The 25,834-nt window shown below is 34.7% G+C and overlaps 1 protein-coding gene across 1 annotated transcript in view; it reads left to right on the plus strand.

Moving 5' to 3' along the window:
* LOC129264963 (3-hydroxyanthranilate 3,4-dioxygenase-like) overlaps positions 1-7,216 on the plus strand; it is a 40,902-nt gene extending 33,686 nt beyond the window's left edge. The window contains exons 8-10 of the mRNA XM_064101933.1: positions 943-1,011; positions 2,538-2,629; positions 3,115-7,216. Of these exons, the coding sequence (XP_063958003.1) occupies positions 943-1,011; positions 2,538-2,629; positions 3,115-3,214 (261 nt within the window). The 3' untranslated portion in view covers positions 3,215-7,216. The remainder of the gene's footprint in view (positions 1-942; positions 1,012-2,537; positions 2,630-3,114) is intronic.
* The last annotated feature ends 18,618 nt before the right edge of the window (positions 7,217-25,834 follow it).

A 25,834-nucleotide genomic window follows, 5' to 3' on the forward strand; every position in this document is an offset into this window, starting at 1 on the left:
ATGGTTTCTTAAGTTACTAATGATAGGCCCTATCATTTATTTAATTCGTTTGAAATTCGCTTTGTCCATGTTACATTGAGATCTAATCAATGTCCACCCTTGTGCGAGGCGAGATCGCGATGATTGAAGGATCGAGCGAAACTCGTGTATAACTTCCAACACAAAAGTGAACGAATGGGACTAGCATTAAAACACTGTTGCGATAACGTAAAAAACAACAATGTCATGGTCTTTTCGAATGTCAATTTATTAATTTAAAAAATACGAGGTATGGATATAATGTAAATACGAAACTGAATGAAAATAGGCATCGGAAATATAACGATATACTTACGATTTGTGCTTGAACTTGGCCACTATCACACAGAATGAGGCAGATTTGGACTGAATCGTCTGCAAATTTTTCTTCAAAATTTTGGCGCCAATTTCGATGAAAAAGATGGACAAGTCGATTTTGCGCACGCGCGAAGGATTAAACCACCCCAAAGAGCAGTCTAGATTAAAACCAAATTATGATGTAGTTAAACCCCCCGGCGGTTTAAACTTCTTTTATGAATCGCAAAATCAAGACCGTGGTCTAAATTTAAACCTTATATGGGGTTTAAACCTCGACCATGGTTTTAACTTCTTTTGTGAATTCGGGCCAAGGAAGTCTAGAAAAGTATTTTGCTTCTAAGATTGAAATGTTCTAATCTATTAAAGTGTAGATTTATGAGGTGTTCCCTTGAATGGCATTAAACTCAATGCTTATTCAGGGACTAGTACCCAGAAGTGTTTCATAAAGATTTAAGTCTAGACTAAAAGTCATGCTTAGATTCAAACATACACATGCAATGGGACGTTTGAGTGTGATTTTAAGTCAGACTTCGGTCTTTGTGAAACACCCCCTGATTTGTCTATATCTTACAATACATTCATGAGGTTTTACAATTTCCTTTTTAGGTCGTGATGTGGGGAGCTGGATCTGAGTCGGGTGGTTGTGAGGCGGCAGAGGTCTGGCTGTGGCAGCTGGTAAGTTTTGACCATGTCTCACAAGACATTATAGTCCTTTTCACATGAAGAAGAACTTAACTGTTCTATAAAGGCTTTGGAGCGATTAAAATAGGAGTTGAGATTACACTTTTTGAGTACAAAAAAAATTAATCAATTCATGATTATGAAATTATTGAGATCAGCAATCTCATTTGTAATTTATGTTGATATTGTGAGTAAGAAATAGAAGTTGAGTTCAATCTCTATCAGAAATTGATATCAATTTTGTGATCAAGAAATAGAACCTTAGACCACTCACTATTTGACATTGATATCAATCTTGTAATTAAGAAATAGCAGTTTAGACCACTCACTATTTGACATTGATATCAATTTTGTGAGTAGGAAATAGAAGTTGAGTTCAATCTCTTTGTGAAATTATCAATTTTTGGATTACGAAATAAAAGTTGAGATCGATCACTATTTTAAATTGATATCAATTTTGGTAAAGATCAATCTTCTGGGTTTTTTTTGTAAACAGAGAGGAGTTGAGATCAATCCCTATGATAAATTCTTGATTTAAGAGCTGATTCGATATCAATCTCTACAATAGAGATTGTACTCCAACAATTGGAGCGCTGTGTGTAAAATCTTGATATGATGTGGCCATGGGGAGAAGGTGGAATTGCTACTAAATTTAATCAATTTTTTTTGTCCAATGCTTATTTGCATTGTGTGCAGTCGAAATCCATCCAGATTTCAAGGACAACTCCACCACAAAAGTTGACTTGAATTATTAAGAAGCATAACACTGAAAATCGGAATCGGATGTGAAATTAGTTATGATAATTTAATGTTTTGCTTAATTTCACATAACAGCTATTTGTGCATCCTAGTCAGTATGCAAATGAGGGTACCGATGACATCACTCACTATGCCTTTTGTGTTTTACTATATGACATATGAAATATTTTAATTTTGTCCTCATTGTCATGTGAAAGAAAGTGTTATTCCTTCCTGAACATGTGTAAATACCTTTGTTTTAACATTTGTACATCTGTAAAAATTGAAATATTCTATAATTCAAACAATAAAAAAATCAAAAGAAATAGTGAGTGAGTGATATAATTGACTCTCATTTGCATATCACTGAGTTGTGCATAAAAATGTTTGTAAAACAAGCAAATTTTTAAATGTCATAGATTTCTTATTTTACATCAAATATTGATAAAATGTTCAGCGTTATGCTTGTTTAATTTTTCTCTCTACAAATCAATTCTTTTCTAAGCTGGACTTCGATCTTCAATTCTTTCATCTGAGTATCCTTCTTACCCCTCCCCTTTATTTCTAATAATGTTGATGATTTCATATTATAGTTGTAATTGGTATTACAACTAAATGATTTGACATTATTCATAATGTAAAATCTTTCAAGTCTTATATTTATTTATTTTCTTTCAACTAAATTTATACTCAAATACAATACATTTTCCATACTAATTACTTAGTATTATTTAGTAGTAGTTATAGTACTCCTCACTGTCATATTGTTTGGTATCTTCCAGGAGGGAAAGTCAGACGTTGGTGTTGGTGATGTCAAGGTTAAGAAGTATGAACTCAACAAAGATGAATGTATGCTGATACCGAAAGGAACAACGTAAGTATTCTTCCTAGATCCTAGAAGAGGTTCCTTTTAGAAATTCTAGAAGAATCTTGTTGATTCTATTTTATTATTTTATTCATATTAACCTTCATTTTCTTCAATTTCATAAATTTTCTTAATTTTTCAAACAAAATTCATGCAAAGTCAATATAAAGAATATAAATATATGCAAGTTATATTTACAGAAGAACGCGTAGCAAGTAGAGTTGACGAAATTGTATGTTATAGAAGTTTAAGAAAAACAAACTTTATTGAATGTAATATTTTATCAGCTGACATCACAATTAAACATCTAAGAGATGGCAGAACTTGAACACTTTAGATATGTTCATTTTCTGGTGGGGTTCGCAAACTTTTCAGCACCACTGTATGTGTAATATAATGAAGTACTACAAATTGTTATTGAAATCAAACATAATTTTTTTCCTCAAACCATCCTCACCAAACACTGTTTGATATATTCTTTTTTGTTGCAACAGATATACAGCCACAAGGGAGAAGGGTTCCCTCTGTTTGGTGTGCTTCCAAGATCCTAGACGCAAGAAACCGGTAGCAGCTAAGCCATCAGGAGACCAGTGAAACTCATCTTCTACACATCCCTAAAGCCCAGTGCACACTATGCCATCAGATGCGACAGGATTTTTTAGTAAATCGCATTTTGTAATAAATATTAAAGTTCCAGATGTAAAAATTATTTCATTTGAATTTTGGCATAATGTTAGGTATAATAAAATCATTATTTTGCTTTGCAGCAAGCCATGTGGCCGGAAAAAAAATAAAAATTGGTTTCAAGTCGCAGCCGATGACATCATTTGGATGATTTGGATTTGAATTTGCTTTCATTCCTACAGGGAGGCTCGAACTAGACTGAATTTCGATTTCAGTAGTCCTACCAATATTCTCATCTCTGATCACTAAGATTTTATTGGTTGAAATGTTCATATCAAATGTTATTACAATTTCTTTGAAATTGGGATCGCAACGAATCACATAGTGTGTGCTGGGCTTAATGGCTGAGCTGCACAGAGAGAAGATTGAAATTAATTGAAATATACTGCTACACAAAGGAAAATTTTGTTTTCGTCGCAAGTTTTATAGGTCTATATGAAATTTTTTTTTATACCTTAAAGGTAAAGATGAATTGCAAATATATTGCTCTATAAGGGGTAAACAAGTTTCACCTCAGTATATTGAATTTTCTTGGAGGTAGAAAAAAAAAGATATGAGATATCTATATCATGTTTCTTTCAAGAATAGACATTGCTTTGACGATTTATAGGAAGGATTGAATTTTACTGCTGGATATGGGAAATATATATATATGTTATCCAAGAAAGATCTACTGCCATATTATATATACTGGATATATTTGATAACTAGTTATACAAATTCCAAGAGTAGTACACTTATTAAATGTACAAATGCCATTCTAGAGTATATTTTTATTATTTTCTGTATTTCTGAAATTTAATGAGGCTATGAAGAAATATAACTTTGATTAACAATCAGTACTGATAATTCCTGTCTTGAATAGTAAATGATTTCTTAAATTTATTTTTATCTGAAGTTATGAAATTTATGGTAGATATGTAAACACCACAGATCTGCCCAAACAATACAGATGTTACTGTAATTATATAAACATATGATCATTTTGATGGCATAAAGGAACTTGGCAGAGCCAATAAACTGCATCATGTTGCAGCATTATTTGTGAATATATGAGCTCCACTTATGTGCTATCACATTTCTTTTTATGCAAGTGCTTCATTTGTTACATATATGAATAACACTGCGCTTTTTTATAGATAATGTTTAATGGCTGTAAACTAGCTCACCCCAGTTAATGTATATCCCGATCAAAATACATTTTGATGCATATGTGAACAGGGGTGTATTGCTTTGGCTTTATGGCAACATTTCTTAATGGGACCTTTAGGGAGGTTTTGAAGCATGTGATGGTGCACAACAATACAGCTTTGTAAGCCATTCTCATGCCAGGGACTCTTTCATGAAGCTGTTTTTAGAGAGTTACTCATGATTACGAGCAAATGAATCATGTTCTTGGATGCTATATCAGATTCTCAATTTTTGTCTCACCTGCATAGCAGAGTGAGACTATAGGCGCCGCTTTTGCGGCGGCGGCATCAACACCAAATCTTAACCGAAGGTTAAGTTTTTGAAATGACAGCATAACTTAGAAAGTATATGGACCTAGTTCATGAAACTTGGCCATAAGGTTAATCAAGTATTACTGAACCTCCTGCCGAGTTTCATGTCACATGACCAAGGTCAAAGGTCATTTAGGGTCAATGAACTTAGACCATGTTGGGGGAATCAACATCAAAATCTTAACCTAAGGTTAAGTTTTTGAAATGTCATCATAACTTAGAAAATATATGGACCTAGTTCATGAAACTTGGACATATAGTGAATCAAGTATCACTGAACATCCTGCATGAGTTTCACGTCACATGACCAAGGTCAAAGGTCATTTAGGGTCAATGAACTTTGGCCAAATTGGGGGTATCTGTTGAATTACCATCATAACTTTGAAAGTATATTGATCTAGTTCATAAAACTTAGACATAAGAGTAATCAAGTATCACTGAACATCCTGTGCGCATTTCAGGTCACATGACAAAGGTCAATGAACTTTGGCTATAATGGGGGTATCTGTTGAATTACCATCATAACTTTGAAAGTTTATGGATCTGACTCATGAAACTTGGACATAAGAGTAATCAAGTATCACTGAACATCCTGTGCGAGTTTTAGGTCACATGTTCAAGGTCAAAGGTCATGTAAGGTCAATGAACTTTGGCCATGTTGGGGGTATTTGTTGAATTACCATCATATCTCTGTAAGTGTATTGGTCTAGTTCATAAAACGTGGACATAAGAGTAACCAAGTATCACTGAACATCTTGTGCGAGATATAGTAGTTTTCAAAGTCAACACTGCTGCTATATTGAATCACGTGATGCAGGTGAGACCGCCAGAGGCATTCCACTTGTTTTAATTCTCACTAGCTGAGCTTGAAATATAAATTTTGCCAGTTGAATTTCTTGTTTTTAGCAGGCATTAAGAATGAATGCAGTGTTTATTATTTTTTCATTCAGAATGTGATAAAAGAGCCGGGAAATTTTTGGGTATGTCATTTACCAAAAGATCACATAACAATTGTTCATCATGTCCTATGTACCTTTTTGAACCGCTGTATGAAGCAATCACTGCTATGTCAGGTAAGGCACCTTACCAAATGCCCATGCCATGTTTGTAAGCAGAAATCCCTCTATAAAGTCACTTAGCGTCTTTTGCAGCAGCTCTCCAACATTCCATATTGTTATGTCTATGACGAAATGTAACTATTTACAATGAATGAAATGCTTGCTGGATTTGTCAGCCTAGCTCAGTGATATTTGTGCAATGAATGGCAAGGTTGCTGGTTCAATTCCCAGAATGATATAGATTTGATATTAAGTGTACCGTACCGACGTTGCACCATTCAGTTTTGGAGGCATGATGCCAATTTGTATATCCTGAAATATTTTTCATTTATGTCAAATAGACTTCCCAAAAGTCTGCATGTTTTAACTAGTATTCCTTGAAATTTGTTATTTTATTAATCTAGTTTGGCCAATTATAAAGTGCTGAAAGGGGGAAATTCCACCCTGAAAACAAGGTGATTTAATAAATGTAGGAGCAGCAAGAGAAGCATGTCAAGAAGGTTTAGTGAAAATGCCTCAAATGAGAACAGATCATGGAGTTATAAATTGTCACAGTTTTACTTTTGTGACATCACTTTCAATCTGCTCTGCCTAATCTGTATAATGAATCCCATTTATTTGCATATTTAAGGGTTCATGACAATGCACATAATGGGTTTTTGTTCATAGAAATTTTAACAAAGTAATGTTGTTTTTTTATTGATGCAAAGATAGAGTAATTTTTAAAAATATGAAGAAAATGGCATTTTATGGAATTCATCAGATACATGACAAGTGATGTCACAAAAATAAAACAATAAAAAGAGCAATATTCTGATATAAACTTTGATGGATTTTTTTCAAATTTCATTGATTCATAATTTTCTATGTTTTTGCCTTTATTAGAACCAACAAATGTCTAGGTAACCCTCAAGTTTGGTAATCCCAAACACCTTGTTTTACTCTATTTTACTTTATTTAGCATGCAAGAGGCCACTAGGCCTCACCTGGCAGCTGAGAATACAAATAGGTGATTCAATTTACTGTACACAATTTTTTTTTTTACTTCAGATTTATATTTAGATTCTATGTCTGACATTTGTAAGCGCTGTGATACTTGTATAGCGCATATATGAATAACCATTATTATTATTATTATCATCATTATTTATTCTTTTTCCACTATATCCAATTCATCAATTATAGGTGGTAGAAATCAAATCTTCTGTAATAATTTCTGTAAAACAATCAGGTGAATTTTTCATTACTATACTTACAATTGTTCTTTGAGATGAAGGTAGGGTCTATTCACTGGCATATTTTGCGTTTGACTTTTTACATGTATTTTCATAATAAAAATGTGTGAAAATTGATTGAATGGCATTGTTGGCATATTTTCTGTTCTGATGATAAGGCGCTATGCTCAGTTTGTTCTTCCGAAAAATTGCATTAAAAACAGACATACTGAAGCTTTTCAACATGCATTCATCGGAGTAAAATCGCATGAATGAACAGAACGCTAGAACAAAACAACTGCCTGATTTGTTTACCTTGACAGCCAATTATAACCTGTTGTTTAGCATCCATTTCTTTCTCGGTTCTATTATATATTGTTTCATTCTAATAATCTGTTTAATCATGGAATTTTACTCCAATGAGTGCACCTTAAAACGCTTCAGTATGTCCATTATTAATGTTATTTTCTGATTATGCAGCACCAAATACTTTTTTATTTAGTTTGTCCTTTCCTCTTAGTTTCATTTTCTTATGATTTACACAAAGTTTTTAGGCAAACACATGTATATAATTTAACTAGAAAAATTCCTACTCCTTTGTTGCATTAACCAAGATGCTTTTTTGGTGGGCAGGGGCATGGGCAGAAGTCAATTTTTTATTCAATTTTTTGTTCTTGCAAATTCATAAAGAGCATTACCTACAAATAAAAATACCATAAAAAAACATTTACTGTAGATTAAGAAAAATTAAAGGCAGTTGGTAAGATTGTCCAGGACATAAATCAATGATTCAGCTGAAAATCCATAAACAAAAAAGGTCAGCCCTTGTATATAATCCAAGTACTAGTAGTCGGATATTCAAGATATCTGCAATGTTGTGTTAACCCAGGGGGGGGGGGGGGCACTCAGTATATAATGCGTGGTGGGTATGTGCCGCGGAGAGGGCCCCCATTTTTACACTCAAATTTCCTTTCCAAAGCATAGCATTTTTATCTTATTGAGAAAAAGAACAAAGAAAGCCATTCCAATGCAGAGCATTTTCTTCTTCTTGATAAAACAGAAGAAATAAATCCTTTCCAAAGCTACGCATATTGTTCGTAAGGCTGTTCCGGCCGCATTGTTCAACTACAATGAGGTGCATTTTTGGTGAAAAGCGGCCCGCAGAGTGCTGTCTGACCATCGCCTCTACGCAAGCACACCTGGACTAGCTGAATGCACGTGTGCGCGTTCCATAGGGATGCATACGCACTCACACGCAGGCGAACCGTTCCAAGGACCCCTTTTTCACCAACATGTAGTTCAGAAGACCCTCCTTATTACAATAAGCCCGTTCCAAAGCCCCCGTTTTTTGTTTCGCCCGTGGCACATACCTACCACTTTTTTTGTTGAGTATGTGTCCCCACGGGTGTTAAATCTACTGAACTATTTCTTTGTGTTTTAGGATACAAAATACGAAATATTTTCATGTTTTTGCCATTATAATGTCAGAAATTGATTCCCGGGGCTCCCTGCATATGGAATTGCAGTACAGTTGGGATTCATTGAAGATTTTCCTTATTGTCAAATCTGCAAAAAATGGAATATTGTATAATTCAAACAAAGTGGTGAAAGTGTGACATCATTGATTTTCACATTTTCATATCACTGTTGTGCATATAACTTTTTTCAAATAAGTGAAAATTTATGTCATAACTTTCTTCTTTTCCATCCGATTTTGATGAAAATTTCACTGTTATGTTTGCTTGATTTCTTTCTTTTTATTCAAATCAACTTTTTATAAAAATGGACATTGCCTTTAATATAGTGGGAGAGAATTTCCCTGGGGGAAATAAGGCATACAGGGATGTGCCGCTGGAATGGGTCACTTTTTTGGAACATGGGGTATGGTCTTATGCTGGAGAATCCATCCCTAAACATGTGTCATATGGCCTCAATTTTTAGATACTGGCCTTAAACAGGTCCATATTCTCCTCCAATTTAGGGTGATAACATTTTTTGTTTGTTTGATAATTTTGATAAATCCTTAAAGGGTACGTACCTTTTTGGCCAAATTTAAGTGACCCGTAAATATGGATATGGGTTTTGAACCTTCAGCCGCACACCCCCGTCCAAACCAAATCTACATGTAAGTATCCCCCCCCCGGAATTTCCTATAACTTCAAAAACAATAAAGACAAATTACAAAAAAAACCTTTACATAATTCTTTATTTTTAACAGAGAATTGTTTAGTTTAATACAAAATGGTTGTTTGTAATAGTTACATATGGACAGAGTCTCTTCGCATATTTTATGAATAAAAAAAAATCCTCCTGTAATATGAAAAAAGCAATAAGCCTCATTTCTCCATTAAAATAGGTAGTCAGATATAGATCGTCTAGTCGTGAATTCCTCGTAGAAATCCCCAATAGTCTTCAATCTTAGTATTTATGCCTTATCTATTTTTCTAAATGTAAAATTTCACACACACACACAAAAAATCGTCTGCTAGCTGCTGATCACGTGGCCACCTTAGTCCTGACGTCACAGCAAAACTGCAAATCAACAAGGAAGAAGGAAGAAAATCCGTGTGGATAAAATTGTCGTCCGAACGCTTATATTTGATTATTTCCGACAGCGCCAACGGATTTATTAAACTGGCCCTTTGACTGGTAATCTAGAGTAACGGACAGCGATTTTACAGTAATTTTGAAACGGTAAGTTGTTGAAGATTGTGCAAATATGAGGTAATTGAGAGAGGTAACATGCGTGGTGATGGTGAAGCATTCGAAGGGTATCGTATCCGCCTTTCTCACGGGCCAGGGTACGGTATAGCCGCAAACAGCAAAGCCTAGCGCGAGCCTGAAGACGAAGGGCCAGGAACAGGTGAAGCGAATTACAGCTGTACCGTAGGATGGGGGGGTCGGGTGTCCGGACACTTTATATTTTTGAAGCCTTCTTTTTTGTCTTTGGATTACACTAAAAATATGAATTCAATACTTATTAATCATCTTCTATTTTGTTCTTTATAATATTTCCTAACATTTTGTATACCCAGTTGTTGTGTGTCCGGACAGGTTGTGTGTCCGGGCGATCAATTTTAGAAAGTCATTTGGAAAAATTTACAAGGAAAGTTTTATCAATTTTTAGTACAAAATGTCAGGAAATATTATAGAGAACAAAATAGAAGATGATTACAACTATTGATTTCGTATTTGTAGTGTAATCCAATGACAAAAAAAAAGGCTTCAAAAATATAAAGTGTCCGGACACCCGATCCCCCATCCTACTAAAAATTGATGAAACTTCGCTTGTAATTTTTTCCAAATGACTTTCTAAAATTGATCGTCCGGACACACAACCTGTCCGGACACACAACAACTGGGTATACAATACAAGCTCGGTGGAGTGACGCTGCTGAGCTGAGTGCTGATTTTCAGTGCATTGGCCATTGCATTGCGGTATTTTGATCTGCAGACTGCATTTCTGGTGAATTCTATATTTCTAAAACGAGGGAGCAATATTTGTAGACCAAGGGCCGCGCCGTGTTCTGAAAATTGTCTTAAGGACGTTCCACAGTTAAAGTAAAATCCATGTAATTTTCACCAAACTTTGCACATAGATACTTTAGAACCTTAATATTCGAAATATGCAAAAATTAACATAGGTCCATGTGCTTGATTTTTTGCTATAGAGCTTCAAAGTTCACCCAAATTGATGTTCTTAAGAATTGCGCATTCAAAAGAATTTGGCATTTTTAGACCTCCCAAGATTACTACAATGAGTTTAAACCTCTATTACTCAGTCAAAATACATGAAAAAGTCATCAAATTTCGCAAGAGAGTTAATAATTGTATCGTTATAATGGAGAATCTATTTATAGTGCTATATGTTTGCAATTTTAAGTTTAACAGCGCTGTCATTTCTTTAAAAAGGCGTAAACGATAACAAAATCCCAATCTAAAAAATGTAAAATTTCAGTAACAAACTACAAACGTACAATAAATGCTGCACTTTATTCAAAATCCATGTCATTTTCACCAAAATTTGCAGAGTTGTAGAGGAAGGTATACCTAAGGCCAAGTAAAAAAAGAAAGTAGTTGATCGTCCTCGCGCGCATCTATTTTGGCCGCCGCATGAAAATTTTTACTATTTACTATTTTCAAAAATTGGCTAAAAAAAAAAAAAAAAAAAAAAAAAAATTGTGATGTTTCTCGTCCGCGCCCGATTCCCTTTTTGATAGCAGCATCAATTGTCTTGATATTTACTATTTTTATGGCTTCTGAGTAGCGATTTTTTTTTACAAGATTGGCAAGCGATTTGCTCCCATGTGCTCTGGGATCTCTCTCGCAACTTCAAAAACAATTGCTAAAAAAGTCCGATATCGCCGTAACTGCAAGAAAGAAAAAAAATTCTGATTTGGTTTTTTATTGGAATTTTGAAGATACCATCATAAATTAGCAAGAAAATAAAGTTTGCAAACTCGGAAAAGATCACGGATTTCTTCATTTTTAGTGCATTTTCGGGGACCCCGCTTCATGAATCTGAACTAATCCGTCGCGTGCTTTGGAAATATGGCGCAGATAAATCAATTTTAATGACGTAATTTGTATTTTAGCGGGTATTTTGGTGAGTGATAGCGCCTGTACTTCGATGTGTATTACGATGATTGACTGTGCTTGTGTTGGGTGAATGCATGTGTGCTGGGCATGGGATGATGTGATTGACTGTGCTGGCGCGACATGTGAATTTGTGAAATGGATTGAATTTTCTGGCGAGTTTTCTAACGTCAGCAGGCAATGCATTGAATATTCAAAAAATTATTTCAAGATTGAAAATCATTAATGGGATTCCAGTAAGTGCCAATTCTGTTCAAATTTGATAAACTTCATTCTTCCTTGGGCTATTCGATTTGATGGACAATTGTAAAAATTAGTTATAGATCTAACACTAACAGTTACAAATATTGAAATAATAAACATTACTGGTATGTGAATAATTAACAATTAATTCAATAATCATTTAACATTTGATATCAATTAAAAGATGAATAAAAATTGAACAGTATTAAACATTATGTAAACGAACATACAGCCAGCTGGAAACTGCAACGCGAAACCATGCCCAGAGCTAAAAAAGAGATTGACTCTGGAAAACTGAACATGGCTCCATGGTAATGAAAATTACCCCCCCATGCATTTTTTACTCTTACATATATATTAATATGGAATAATGTTTAAATCATTCACTTGACATGAACATTTTGTTTTACAACAATACAGTACCGGTATACATCAGTAATACATCAATAGATTTTATTGCAATATACATTTTCCATAGATTTCCAATCAATTGTATATATTATGCATATATATCTATATATATATATTTCTACTCATAAATTATCAATATTGAGCATGCATCGATCACATAATTCGAGCTTGACATGGCCTGACAATCATTTGAATAAAAAATAGCAAAAAAAAAAGTAAATAGTAAGGACCTCCCTCATCACTGATGTCAAAAAACGGGCCGAGAAAATGCCCCCTTGTTTTCAAAAAAAATAGTAAGATAGCAAATAGTAAGGACCTCCCTCATCACTGCTTTAAAAAAACCCGGACGATCAACTACTGTCTTTTTTTACTTGGCCTAAGAGGTACAAACATTAAAAAATAGGGGTTCATGTGCTTGCTTTTAAACTATCAGCATTTTTATTAGAGCAAATGTGCTTTTTAAAACACCAAAAATGCGCCGAATGCTTTGTATCTATGTGAAGAAAAAAATCAAACCACTCTACCATGTATTCAAACTTGGGGTAATATTCGTGATTCTTGGCAGCAATGCAGAGTAAAGTATTTTGAAATTGTAGAAATTTTTTTTTGAATGGTCCATGGAACAATTCCATTTTTTAGCTTCATGAAATAACGCATCGGATCTGCAGTTAAAGTGCAGAAGATGAGAAAAATCAGCTCATACCCGCAGCTAATTAATCACCTGTTCATCCATTGTGACGTCAGCGCGCAGAGTGTAAACTATGCGCAGATCATAATGCGCACAAACATAAGTGTGGAACGTCCTTAAGAGAAATATTCTTGTAGGGCCTAATTAAATAGGCCTAGTTACAATAAAATCCGTATTCCGAAAATTCTTGTATGATGGTGGTCCCCAAGTCTGCGCACCTAACGATTTGAGTTAAGATTTAACATGAACTTCTTTTTATTTCACAAAATCTCTCTGTTAATAATGTTCCTTATAATTATTATGAGTAAGTGTACCAAATATCTCATTAAAATTTGAGAAAATATAGGATTTTCTTTAAAAAACTTTGGGCAGTCATTTTCAGATTGAAAAAAAAAATGGTACCGGTACCCCATGTCTGCACACCCACTCACTTTGCACACGATTCAGGTTTTTTTTATGAGAAAGGCTGCATTTTGAGGCCGTCACATGCAATGCCCAAAATTCATTATTTTTCCATCATTTTGAGTCGGATTTTTTAATGAATATCTGTCTATGTGCTGCATGAGTAAATTTTGTGTTCGTTGCGTATCTTCTTTTACTAGAATCGCGCAGATATGCGTGTGCGCAGACTTGGGGGAACTTGCCATACCTTTTCTTGTAACTTTCGCTAAGTGCGTATGATGTCAGAGCTAGAATTATGCGGAAAGTTAAAAACGGCGGATAAATATCCCTTTGCGCAAGATAACATATATCGAGATAAAAGGTATCTTTGACTTTGCGTTCTGTTAACTTCCTTGCAAAATACAAGAAAATTTACAAGAGGTAGGGAGCCAAGGGCCGATTGCACGAAAGGGTCTTTCCAAGGACCATCTTTCGTGTCGCCCATCTTTTATGATGCGCTGTTTGCGGGATTTTCTGAAATGTATGATAAACAGACAAGGGGGACTGCGCAGACTTGGGGGAACTTGCCATACCTTTTCTTGTAACTTTCGCCAAGTGCGTATGATGTCAGAGCTAAAATTATGCGGAAAGTTAAAAACGGCGGATAAATATCCCTTTGTGTTCTGTTAACTCCCTTGCAAAATACAAGAAAATTTACAAGAGGTAGGGAGCCAGGGGCCGATTGCACGAAAGGGTCTTTTTAAGGACCATCTTTCGTGTCGCCCATCTTTTATGATGCGCTGTATGCGGGATTTTCTGAAATGTATGATAAACAAATGAAATTTGTTAGCTAGCATTTTAATCGATTTGTATACAATTTCCTGATATATCACATCATTTTATAAACAAAGATTTTGTTTACTCTAACAGATGAATAAAATATGTTTGCAGGTAATTTATTTAACATGTGTTTCACATGGCGTATCATAATAAATGGGCGACACGAAAGACGGTCCTTGGAAAGACCCTTTCGTGCAATCGGCCCATGGGTTGTAATAAAAAACGTTTTTTTATAAAAAATAAAAAAAACGTTTTTTATTGTTTTAAAATGTTTAAAATCGTTTTATTACATTTTTTTCCAACAAATAATGCAACTTTTCGTAAATCAATTAAACTATACGGTACAGTCTGATTTAAGCTCTTGATGTTTTAAACATATTATTGGAGTAAGTAAGAGAAGACTACAATGTTTGTTACTGAATTTCCAACAGAAAAATTCATTTTTCCCAAAAAAAATTACTAAATCATGGAAATTGAATGCCACCCCCCCCCCCACTAAAGTTGACATTTCATAAGTTAATTCCTCATACATGTGTATATACATGTAGTCCCGGTGTATTTTTAGTCTTGTCAATCTGGGGGGGGGGGGGCGAGAAGAATTTGCACAATGGAAGAAAATGACATACCGGCACTGTATAATCTATGGAGTTCAAAGCTTAATTGATTTGAATCAATTATGCCAATTTTAGTTCTTTAGTTAATATAAATATTAAGCCCTTGAACTGCTTTTTTCAATTGAGGAATTTACATGTAGATCAAATGCATAAAAGATAAAAAATCAGTATAAAAAGTTTTTTTCATTTTTTTTTTAAATGGAAATTATTGGCAATAATTTCAATTAACAAAAAGTACAATAATGATACAGATTTTGACAAGAATTTACAATTGACTTTATACATGAATCATGTTTTTAGCAATTTGGGGTCTGACATGCACTTGTTGTGTAATATCATAACCGCATACCCATGCATGCATCCTAAAATAGTCTTGAATGATATGGCGTACGTGGCCCTGTCACGTTATAGATTTATCATATAAATTTTTGAGGGGGCCATTGAGGTCCCCTGGGATTGTTAGGTGTAAGGTTTGCTAGCTGATTATCTTATACTGTTTAAAGTACTTTTCTTCATCTTTACAAAGCGCAAAGTGTCACCTGCTTTCGTGTGTACTTCAAGAGTAAGATGAAATGGAAGTGTTGCACAAGCATAGGAGGAGCCGTGTTGTAGTGGTTCTGACTCTCGCCTTGTAAACAGAGGGTCGTGTGTTCGAATCCCACCGCGGTCTGGCGTCCTTTGGCAAGGCGTTAATCCACACTTTGCCACTCTCGACCCAGGTGCTAAATGGGTACCCGGTAAGATGTGAAAGTCATTGTAGCTTCTCCAGTTCTGTGTGCGCCTCATCGGCGACTGACTGGAATACTCCCCAGGGAGTGGAGGATGTGCATACATTGTGTGCGGGAATGACTGATTTAATCCAATGACCGGGGTAATAATATATCTCTAAAGCGCTTAGACACGTCGTTTCGATGTATTAAGCGGTATATATAAGCAGATTATTATTATTAAGCATAATAATGTTTTACAAACCGCCGCCTTCCCGCATATTAGCGCGGACTGCGCGTCGCCCTCCCGCTCAAAGGTCGTTAGCGCAAACTGCACGTCGCCTTCCCGCAGAAAGGCTGTTGGCATGCAGTTAAGAGTGCGCAAACGGCCTTTGTGCGGGCAGGCGATGCGCAATCCGCGCTGACGGCCCTTATGCGGGAAGAGGGCCAGAACGTGTTGAAAGTGCGTCAAAAGTATATTCGGTGTTACATTTTTACGTTAACATGTTGATTATGGATAATTTTGGGCGTAGAATCGACTGAACATAATTTAAAGCCGATATGACGTCACTTTGATACCAAATCTTGATTAGCTACTTAAAACCTATCTGTGAAAAGACAAATTACTCTAAACAATGTGCAGTATATAAACTTTGTGTTATGTGTTTCTTTAAGATTGACCAGAGTGAATGTTGGTTTATGCTTCTCACATGCCTAAAAAGTGTGTATGAGATCCTGAAAATAATTTTATGGCATCAAAATGATCATTAGATTTAAAAAAAATACTTAAAAATCTGAAAAATATTAACCGTGCTTTATCAAGTGGCGTAGACTTGGGTAAAACGCAAAGTATAACACCACGAATGTTTTACTATGAGGAGGGTTTTTTGCTGAAATTATTCTACAAGTAACTTTTATATCTGGAAGAGGGGCGGGTAGCCCTAATATTAGTGCTGCAAGTCAGGCGGCATGTTCGGGTTCGGTTCGGTTCGGCACGGTTCGGTAATTTTTTTCCGAACTTTGGTTCGGTTCGGGGTTCGGCAATAAATGCCAAATTAAATTTAACATATAAAAAAATAAAGTTCGCCGACCCACGAACACATAAATTCCCGAACGATCTTTCATATATTTATAATAAATTTTGTTTCTAAAAAGAATAGTTATGAAATTGTTGCATAACTTTCTTTTGTTTTAATCTTTAAACAAAAAATATGAGTCATTTCTACTTTCATTTTTAAAATGAAAAAAAAAAATCAAAAGAAAAAAATATTGATAACGAGAGAATCAGGACATTAACAGAATTACAAAGAAAATAATTTTTTTTTTTCATGATTATTTCATGTAGCTAAGACCATGATCGATTACAATGTCATTGCCAACGCAGCTTCTCAAATTGGAAAGTGTTGATCGGGAATGTCGAAACAGTAGACAAACAACCTCAACTCAACTGTTATTATACTGGTAAAATTCACATTCCAAAGAATATGAAATGTTTTAGAAAGTCCCTATTTTCTGAAAAGTGGTTAAATCTGGTCAATCAATTACTTTAAAAAGATAAAATATCAGTCCATTCTTGGTCCAGAAAGATCGACGCTACGCGACTTCAAACATATTTCCAACACGAAAATGAGTACATGGGACTGTACTGTGTATTTTAGTGTTGTGAAATCACTCGGCGATGATCGTCAGAACCAAGACGGAACTGATAATTTATTATTTCATTTTCAGTAATTGACCAAATTAAACCACTTTTTTAGAAAATATTGACAACGGAAAAACATTTGAAGTTCGGAATACGAATTTTACCTGTATAATAGCAACTGAGAGCAGGTTGTTTGGACTTCCTGTTTCAACTTTCCTTACCAACCATTCGATTTCCGGAACATCGATCAGGGAACATGCGTTGATTTGGTTTGAATTTTTATCTTTTCTGTTTTTTTTTCAACCTCATTCCTTCATCTCTTATTTATTTATCTTTTATATTAATATGGAAATTTCAGAAGGTGGAATATATTTACTTTACCATTACTTTGTCAGTCACAAGGAATTAATTTATGTCTTGTATTTTTCTTTTTTAAATACAAAACAATTAAATGTACGTCGGATTAGAGCAATACGTAATTCAACTACACTTTTTAACTGAGTTAAGCTTAAAATGTCCCCACGTTTTATGAAGAAAAAAATAAATTCATGTTTATAAAAAAAATTGAAAATGATACAAACTTAATCAAACACGAGACCGAAGCTGTCATACTTTGTCATTTACAAGGAATGAATTTATGTCTGGTTCTTTTTCTTTATTAAATACAAAATGATTAGGTCCGATTACGATCACGATCGATTACGGCAATACGTAATTAAACCACACTTTTATACCAAGTTTAGCTTCAAAATGTCCCCTCATTTTATCAAGAAAAAATATATTCATGTTAATAAAATATTCTTAAGTTGATAACAGTTCAATCAAAGACGAGATGGGAGCTATCAAAATAGATTTAAAAAATATATAGAGTGGAATTCTTTTTGTGCACAATCACTAACCAATATTTTTTTATTTTATTTTATACTTAAATATATGTAGTCAGTGCATTATTGCATTGCAAATATTATTATTATTTTTTTTTTCCCGAACTACCGAACCAGGCCTTTGTGTTCGGTTCGGTTCGGTCCGGTTCGGAAGTGCCAAGTTCGGTGAACTTCCGTTCGGTTCGGCAGTTCGGCTACAGCACTACCTAATATGCATTATCAACCTTTATTTTGTTTGCATTATGCCCGGAATTCATGTCATTTGGAATGGAAGGGGAATCGTACTCGCCATGCAAAAATAAACGGCAATGTACACCCTACACGGTGCGCTGCGATGACTGCGCTGTATAAAAAGACCGTTTTTTAACAGGTTTTGGGGGTGTTCAGTCAAGTAAAATCGGCTCTAACATGAAAACGGGCAGCTAAATTTGGTATTGACTTAAAGCTTTAATAGACATATAGCAAAATGATGATGATAGATTTAAACGGAAATCCAAACGTTTCTAATGTTAATGCAAAAAACATGTATTATCAGCCTATTTCAAGGAATAATTATCCCATAAACGTCCTGAAATGTGTCTTATATCTAATTTGAACCCTTTCACACGAAAAAAGAATATATCAGGATTATGTGGGTGCCATTTCAGATTCCTACATGAAAAAACCTCTTGTGAAATGGCTTGTTTTTCAATTAAGTTGTCATATATGTGGCATTTCGCAAAATGTCACATTTTACGATTTGAGGGAGGAAATTAACAACCTTTATGCAAATTCCCGAATGAAATATTTTGCTGAAGTATTCTTCAAAGTGTTGTCTTTCAGCTGGGCATGACAAAAATTAAAAATCTATAATTGCCCAAAATGACTTTTGGCGCAATTTTGTTTCGCCCCGGCCCACTGTGCGGCGGTTTGTAAAACATTATTATGCTTGTGCAACACATCCATTTCATTCAAGAACTGCAATGTATTTGAGCTTATTTTAAATGGTGTTTCTTTCCCTGTCCAAAAAGTGAGCACAACAGATATTTTGTTGAAATAAGAATATTCTTAATATGGATTGATGTACAAAATTGAACTGGGAAGAAAGGAACATGACAAAGAGAAAGGGAGAATGAAGGGGGAAAGAGAAAGAAAAGAAAAAGAGTGGTGTTGAGAAAGAGTTTTAATTAGAAGAAAATAGTACACCACTTCAGAAATAAAAGTATGAAAAAAAAAATTCATCTAAAATCACATCCATGCAAATTTACAACACCCAAGCCTATGTGGTGTTTTAAAACATGTTTAAAAAAAAAAAACGGGTGTTTTAAAACACACCGTTTAAAACGTGCCAACCCTGTAGGGGGCTATTGTAACTTATTGTTGCAAGCGATATTTTTCCGTCTGCAATAATTATTTCTTGCTGCATCCCGCAAGAACATCATGTTTTACAAAAGGAGACATTCCAAAGACATAACGACGGATTGGTAGACTTTTCAGCAATTAAAAATTGGTGTTCGAGACGATGAATCTTTTCAGAGAAAATATGTCTCTGAGAATAGCCACATGTATTTTTAGCACAGAAGCGCACAAGCATAAGCATCGGGGCGCAAGGAAATTACGCCTCATCAACAATGCGCTTCATAATTTTTCAGAAGAGACGCTTCTATTTGTTGACCTAAGCATATAAAAAGCTTAATGATTGGTGGATGATGAAATATTGGGCGTGTCAGAGATAAAATAGGGGACGTCCTTACAGAGATAAGACAATTTTCAGAATACCAATTTAAGAGAATTTTAGCGAGCTGTTATCTTGCTGACTTACAAGAAAAGTTAAGACAATTTTCAGAATACCACCCCAAAACTGCTTCGGTCTCTGTTACATGTATGTTGGTTGTTCCACTGAACTCCGTTAGCTCCACTCACCAAGTCCAAGAAATAATTTAAAAAAATTTAAATGTTTAAAAACTCCTCGAAACAGACGGCTCCAAAATCACATGCATCGCGAGAACTTGTTCCAAAGCAATGCGATCATTTTTGTAACAGTTGCAGATTGGTATTTAAATTATGATTTTGGTTGAAATATAAATTGTTTTTGCTGTTTGACTTTGATTGGTGAGTGTTTAGATCTGTTTAGTTTTTAAGAAGACGCTGGGTCGATCGCCCAGGTTTGATTGATCCCATGATTGCGCACTCAAGCGGATAGATTTTCGACAGTGACATGTATATCGTCAATTGCTATCTGTACCAATGGTTGAATGTGGAAAAAGCTCCAGGACATAACAAATATATAATTTTACAGCATTATTTTTAAGTGTGAACTTTTTTTTATAAGCACTGTATAGATCTAGGGGGGGGGGGGGGAACCTTCCCAAAATGTTGCTGAAATTTCACATTTTACATTTTAATGGTGTCCTACATATATTTCACAATTATGCCTTAGTTGTTTACTTATTTTAATTTTTTATTTTTGGTGTTAGGCTTATTCCTGTTGTTCTGTATATATACAGTCAGGATAGACATTTTATTAGTTTGGCAAACCAATAAGAAATTGCATGTTTAAGGATGCTCAATGAACACATGCTCCCATGTATTCATCAATGTGATTACATGTATATTAAAAGTGGGTGTGAGCTTAAGTTGAAATTTCTTTATCAAACAATCCACCTGAAAGGCACCTTCCATCAGAATTACCCATCTCTGACAAAAAGTACCCTTCACATTTTGCATAAAATTGTGTTATGAAGTAAATTTGCTCTTTTTTTAAAGGACAAGTCCATCCCAACAAAACGTTTATTTGAATAAAAAGAGAAAAATCCAACAAGCATAACACTGAAAATTTCATCTAAATCGGATGTAAAATAAAGTTATGACATTTTAAAGTTTCGTTTAATTTCACAAAAGAGTTATATGCACATCCCGGTCGGTAGCAAATAAGGGTACTCATGACATCACTCACTCACTATTTCTTTTGTATTTTATTATATGTAATATGAAATATTCTAATTTTCTCCTCATTGTCCTGTGAAACAAAGTTTTATTTCTCCCTGAACATGTTGAATTACCATTGCTTAACATTTTATGGTTCAGTGAAGTTGGTCTTCATTGTCAAATCTGCAAAAATTGAAATACATGTAATCAGGCCTCTACAAATTTTTTTTTGTCCCTTGCCCTGTTGGGCAAGTGATGAAAAAGTTTGCTTGTCCGATAGAAAAAACTGCTTGCCCTATTTGTTTTATTTTATTTTTTTATTGTGACGGCACTATTATTTTTAAAGGTCATACAAAATAACAACAATTGAGAATCATGTACAGTCTAAAAAGAACACACATTTAAAAGTTTATTTTCAGCAACGTAGGCCTGAGTCATTACGTTTATTTTGATTTTTTTTTCGCTATTTATAAATGGGGCTTAGAGTCTAATTTAAGGTTTAAAAAAAAAACCTTCACCAAAAGTTGCTAAAATTTCATATTTTGCCATATTTCCTTAGAATTGTTTTGATTTAATTGGAAACTATAAAGAAAGCCAGTGAAATATATTCAGCTCTTCATTGACTCTGAAAAAGATCGTTTTATGATGTTAAAAAAAAAAAAAAAAATCGAAAGTGGAGTGGCTAAAATTTCACATTTTGCATCTTTAAATCCATGAAATGATCATTTATTTTCCATATTTCCTTGAATTTTTTTTTTTTTAACAAGTTGGAAACATTCAAGTAAATTGAGAATATTCACCTCTCTCTTGTCTCTTCTTCATCATTTTATGATGTTACACTCGGTCAATGTTTTTTTATTGTAGTCCCGCATGTAGACTTTCATGGTTTTTTTTTCATGATGTTGCAGCATTGATCGTTGATCTTATCGTTTGATCGTTTTGATCGTTTTACACTTAGTCAACACCAAGAAAGTCTGCATGTGGGACCACAATAATATAAAACATTTACCGAATGTAACATCATCATAAATCAGAGTCAAGAAAGAGAGTCAAGAAAGAGCTGAATATTCTTCATTTTTTCAGTAGTTTCCAACTAAATCAAAACAATTTCATGGTAATATGGAAAATAGATAGCCATTTCATGGATCTTTGCAAAATGTGAAATTTTAGCCACTTTTGGTGGGTTTTTTTTGGTGTGCATCGGCAAATTGCTCAAGTAGCGCATGCGCAGTCATTGCACACATAGAACGTAAGATGCGATGGCACGGTTTTTCGAACGAGGTACCTGGCGATAAATTATTGGAAATTGGCGCTGATTTTACATCATTTTCCACTGGTTTTTTTTACTGGTTTGACATAATCTGAGAGATAGTTGTGATTATCCAAAAGATATTGAAATTTAGAGGGTGTACTATTATATTTTTTTTCCAAAAAAAAAACTTGCCCGATCGGGCAATTGACTTTGAGAAATGCTTGCCCGCACATCATTTTCACTTGCCCCGGGCAAGCGGTTTGTCGCACCCTGCATGTAATGTATAATTCGAACAATAAAAAACAAAAGAAATAGTGAGGGATATCATTGATTCTCTTGTTTGCATGTGACTAAAATTGTGCATATACATGTAACTATTTTGTGAAAAATAAGCGAAACTTTAAAATGTCATAACTTTCTTATTTTACATTCGATTTTGATGAAATTTTCAGCATAATGCTTGTCTGATTTTTCACTATTGATTCCAATCAACATTTTTCTGAGGTGTACTTGACCCTTAATACAATATTCATGTAGGCCTATTGACTTCATTTTAGGGTGGATAACAAGTCAAAAGATTTGAATTGTTAAATGGAATCAAGCTTTCCGTTTTGTTTTGAATATATATTCTTTGAATAGAGAACCTGATAATACTTTGAATTGCCATTGACACACCCAGGGAAGAAACCATGGGAAAATACCATGAACAAAGCAAATCGTTCTGCTTGAATTGCCACTGGTGTAATCACTCAACTTTTCATGTGTATTGAAGCCAGAGAAACAAGGCTTGCATGTTTGTCTTCATACCACTGCAGGCCTCTACAAATTTTTTTTCGTCACTTGCCCAGTTGGGCAAGTGATGAACAAATTTGCTTGCCCGATAGAAAAAACTGCTTGCCCACAATTTGTTTTATAATTTTTTTTTATTATGACGGCACTGCTCTTACTTTTAAAGGTCATACAAAATAATTGAGAATCGTGATTCAGTATAAAAGAACACACATTTAAAAGGATATTTTCAGCAAAGAAGACCTGAGTCATTACGTTTATTTTGAAAAAAAACTTCACTATTTTATGGGCTTTTAAGGTTTAAAAAAAAACCTTCACCAAAAGTTGCTAAAAATTCATATTTTGCATCTTTAAATCAACGAAATGGTTATCTGTTTGCCATATTTCCTTAGAATTGTTTTCATTTAGTTGGAAACTATAAAGAAACCAGTGGAAAATATTCAGCGCTTTATTGACTATGAAAATTCTTTTTATGATGTAAAATAAAATTTAAAAAAAATCATCAAAAGTGGAGTGGCTAGAATTTCACGTTTTGCATAGATCTTTAAATCCATGAAATGGTCATTTATTTTCCGTATTTCCTTGATTAAAAAAAAAAATTAGTTGGAAACCATCAAGAAAATTAAGAATATTCACCTCTCTCTTGTCTTTTATCCATCATTTTATGATGTTGCATTCGGTCAATTTTTTTTTTATTGTAGTCACACATGCAGACTTTAATGGGTTTTTTTCATGGTGTTGCAACATCAACAGAAAACAATCGTTGATCATTTGATCGTTTTGATCGTTTTACACTTGGTCAACACCAAGAAAGTCTACATGTGGGACCACAATAATAAAAAACATTTACCGAGTGTAACATCATCATAAATCAGAGTCAAGAAAGAGCTGAATATTCTTCATTTTTTCGGTAGTTTCCAACTAAACCAAAACAATTTCAAGGTAATATGGAAAATAGATAGCCATTTTGGATTTTTGCAAAATGTGAAATTTTAGCCACTTTTGGTGGTCATTGCACACATAGAATGTAAGATGCGAACGAGGTACCTGGCGATAAATTATTGGTAATTGGCGCTGATTTTACATCACTTTCCACTGTTTTTTTTACTGGTTTGACATTATTTGAGAGATTATCCAAAAGATATAGGGTTCATTTCCAGAACAACCACTTGCCCGATCGGGCAATTTAGTTTGAGAAGTGCTTGCCCGCACATCATTTTCACTTGCCCCGGGCAAGCGGGTTTATCGCGCCCTGCCTCTGACATACTAAAAAGAAAATGATTGGGACTAAGCAGTGGGATTTAAAGTCTGACTGGGAGCCAGGGACACCAGTGTTCTGAGTGTTTTGTATTAAATGTGCATATTTATTCACAATCTATTTCTGTAAGTACTAATGACTAATGACTAATAAATTTGATTATACATACAATGGACACATTCTAATGTAGATCACAAGGAGCTTTTAGTTTTATATTTGCACATTGACAATAGTTGACTGCCATGTAGTGATGCCATTTAAGATATGTATGCATGACAATCTGTCCCTATAAAAATTGAGGATGGATAAACCAATATTGATTTTTACAAGATGTAATGTGTTGCCAGTTAATAGGGGCCACTAAAAGACAATTGGGAGTTACAATATGTGTTCACTGGTCATTTACATGTACATCAATGTAGTGAGTGTGGGGGGGGGGGGGTACTCAGAGTTGTAATGGTTAGGGATGTATGGCCCCAAACATTGAAACCATACCCATGAGAACAGAAGTTGCTTGTGAATGGGGGTGCTTGGGAATTGGAATTTAACATTCAATGGAGCCCGGGGGGGGCCAGTCAAATATATTGCTGTACACACGCATGACCAAAAAACAAGTTTAAAGGGGTGTTTTTTCAGTTTTGGACGCGGTCCGCGCATGGACTGTTAAGGGTATCAAAAACACAGATTTTCAAGAAAAAGGGTGTTTTGAAAGACCGGTCAATGGTCAATTGCGGGGTCAAACTTATTTAGGGTATTTTTTTCCCCCAAAGCTTTGTTTTAAAGACTAGCCAAACGTGTTTACATGTAGGATATGTTTTTTTCCCGAGCTTTTTCCCCCGAGGTCATATTTTGGCGACATCTTGTTTAGGGGCCAAAATGTGTAAATTAAGCCCGCGAAAAACTTGTTTTAAGGTGGGCTATTTTGCACACACAGAAAAACTCATTTAGGGGGTGTTTGGAAATTTCTTGGTCATGCGTGTGTACAGTAATATATTTGACTGCCCCCCCCCCCCCTGGTAATGGAGTCTTCAGAAATGTCAATACGCCAGCAACGCATTGAAAAGCGTGCCAATGCACACATACAAATTTTATCCACATCCACAGGGGTGCCGTCTTGTGCTCATTTTCTGAGCCGCGGGGCTTAGGATGGGATAGTTGAATAAAGTTTTGGGGGCTTACAGAACTGCGTAGCTAAAGGAATGAAGGAAAGTGGGTTGGTCCATGAAAATAATGATGTGAATACACGTACATGTAGGGGGTCATTATAGGGTTGACATCCTAACACTTTAAACTCTGTTCTACATAGTACTATGTGAATCCACCTTTGTTGAAAAATTTGATACCAGATTACCAGAATATTATTCAGTTTAGGTATTCATTATTACAACCAATTAGGGCTACGCATCCCTGGTTGCACTTCAATACTGATGTATAGGACTACATGCATGACCAATTGACCATAGGTTTTCAAAACCAGCGTAAAACACTATTTTTGTATCAATTTGTTAAATATACCCTTTGAAATATTTCCACATGTTTTTTCA

This window comes from Lytechinus pictus, chromosome 7 (genome assembly GCF_037042905.1).
Source record: "Lytechinus pictus isolate F3 Inbred chromosome 7, Lp3.0, whole genome shotgun sequence".
Classification (NCBI taxonomy): Eukaryota; Metazoa; Echinodermata; class Echinoidea; order Temnopleuroida; family Toxopneustidae; genus Lytechinus; species Lytechinus pictus.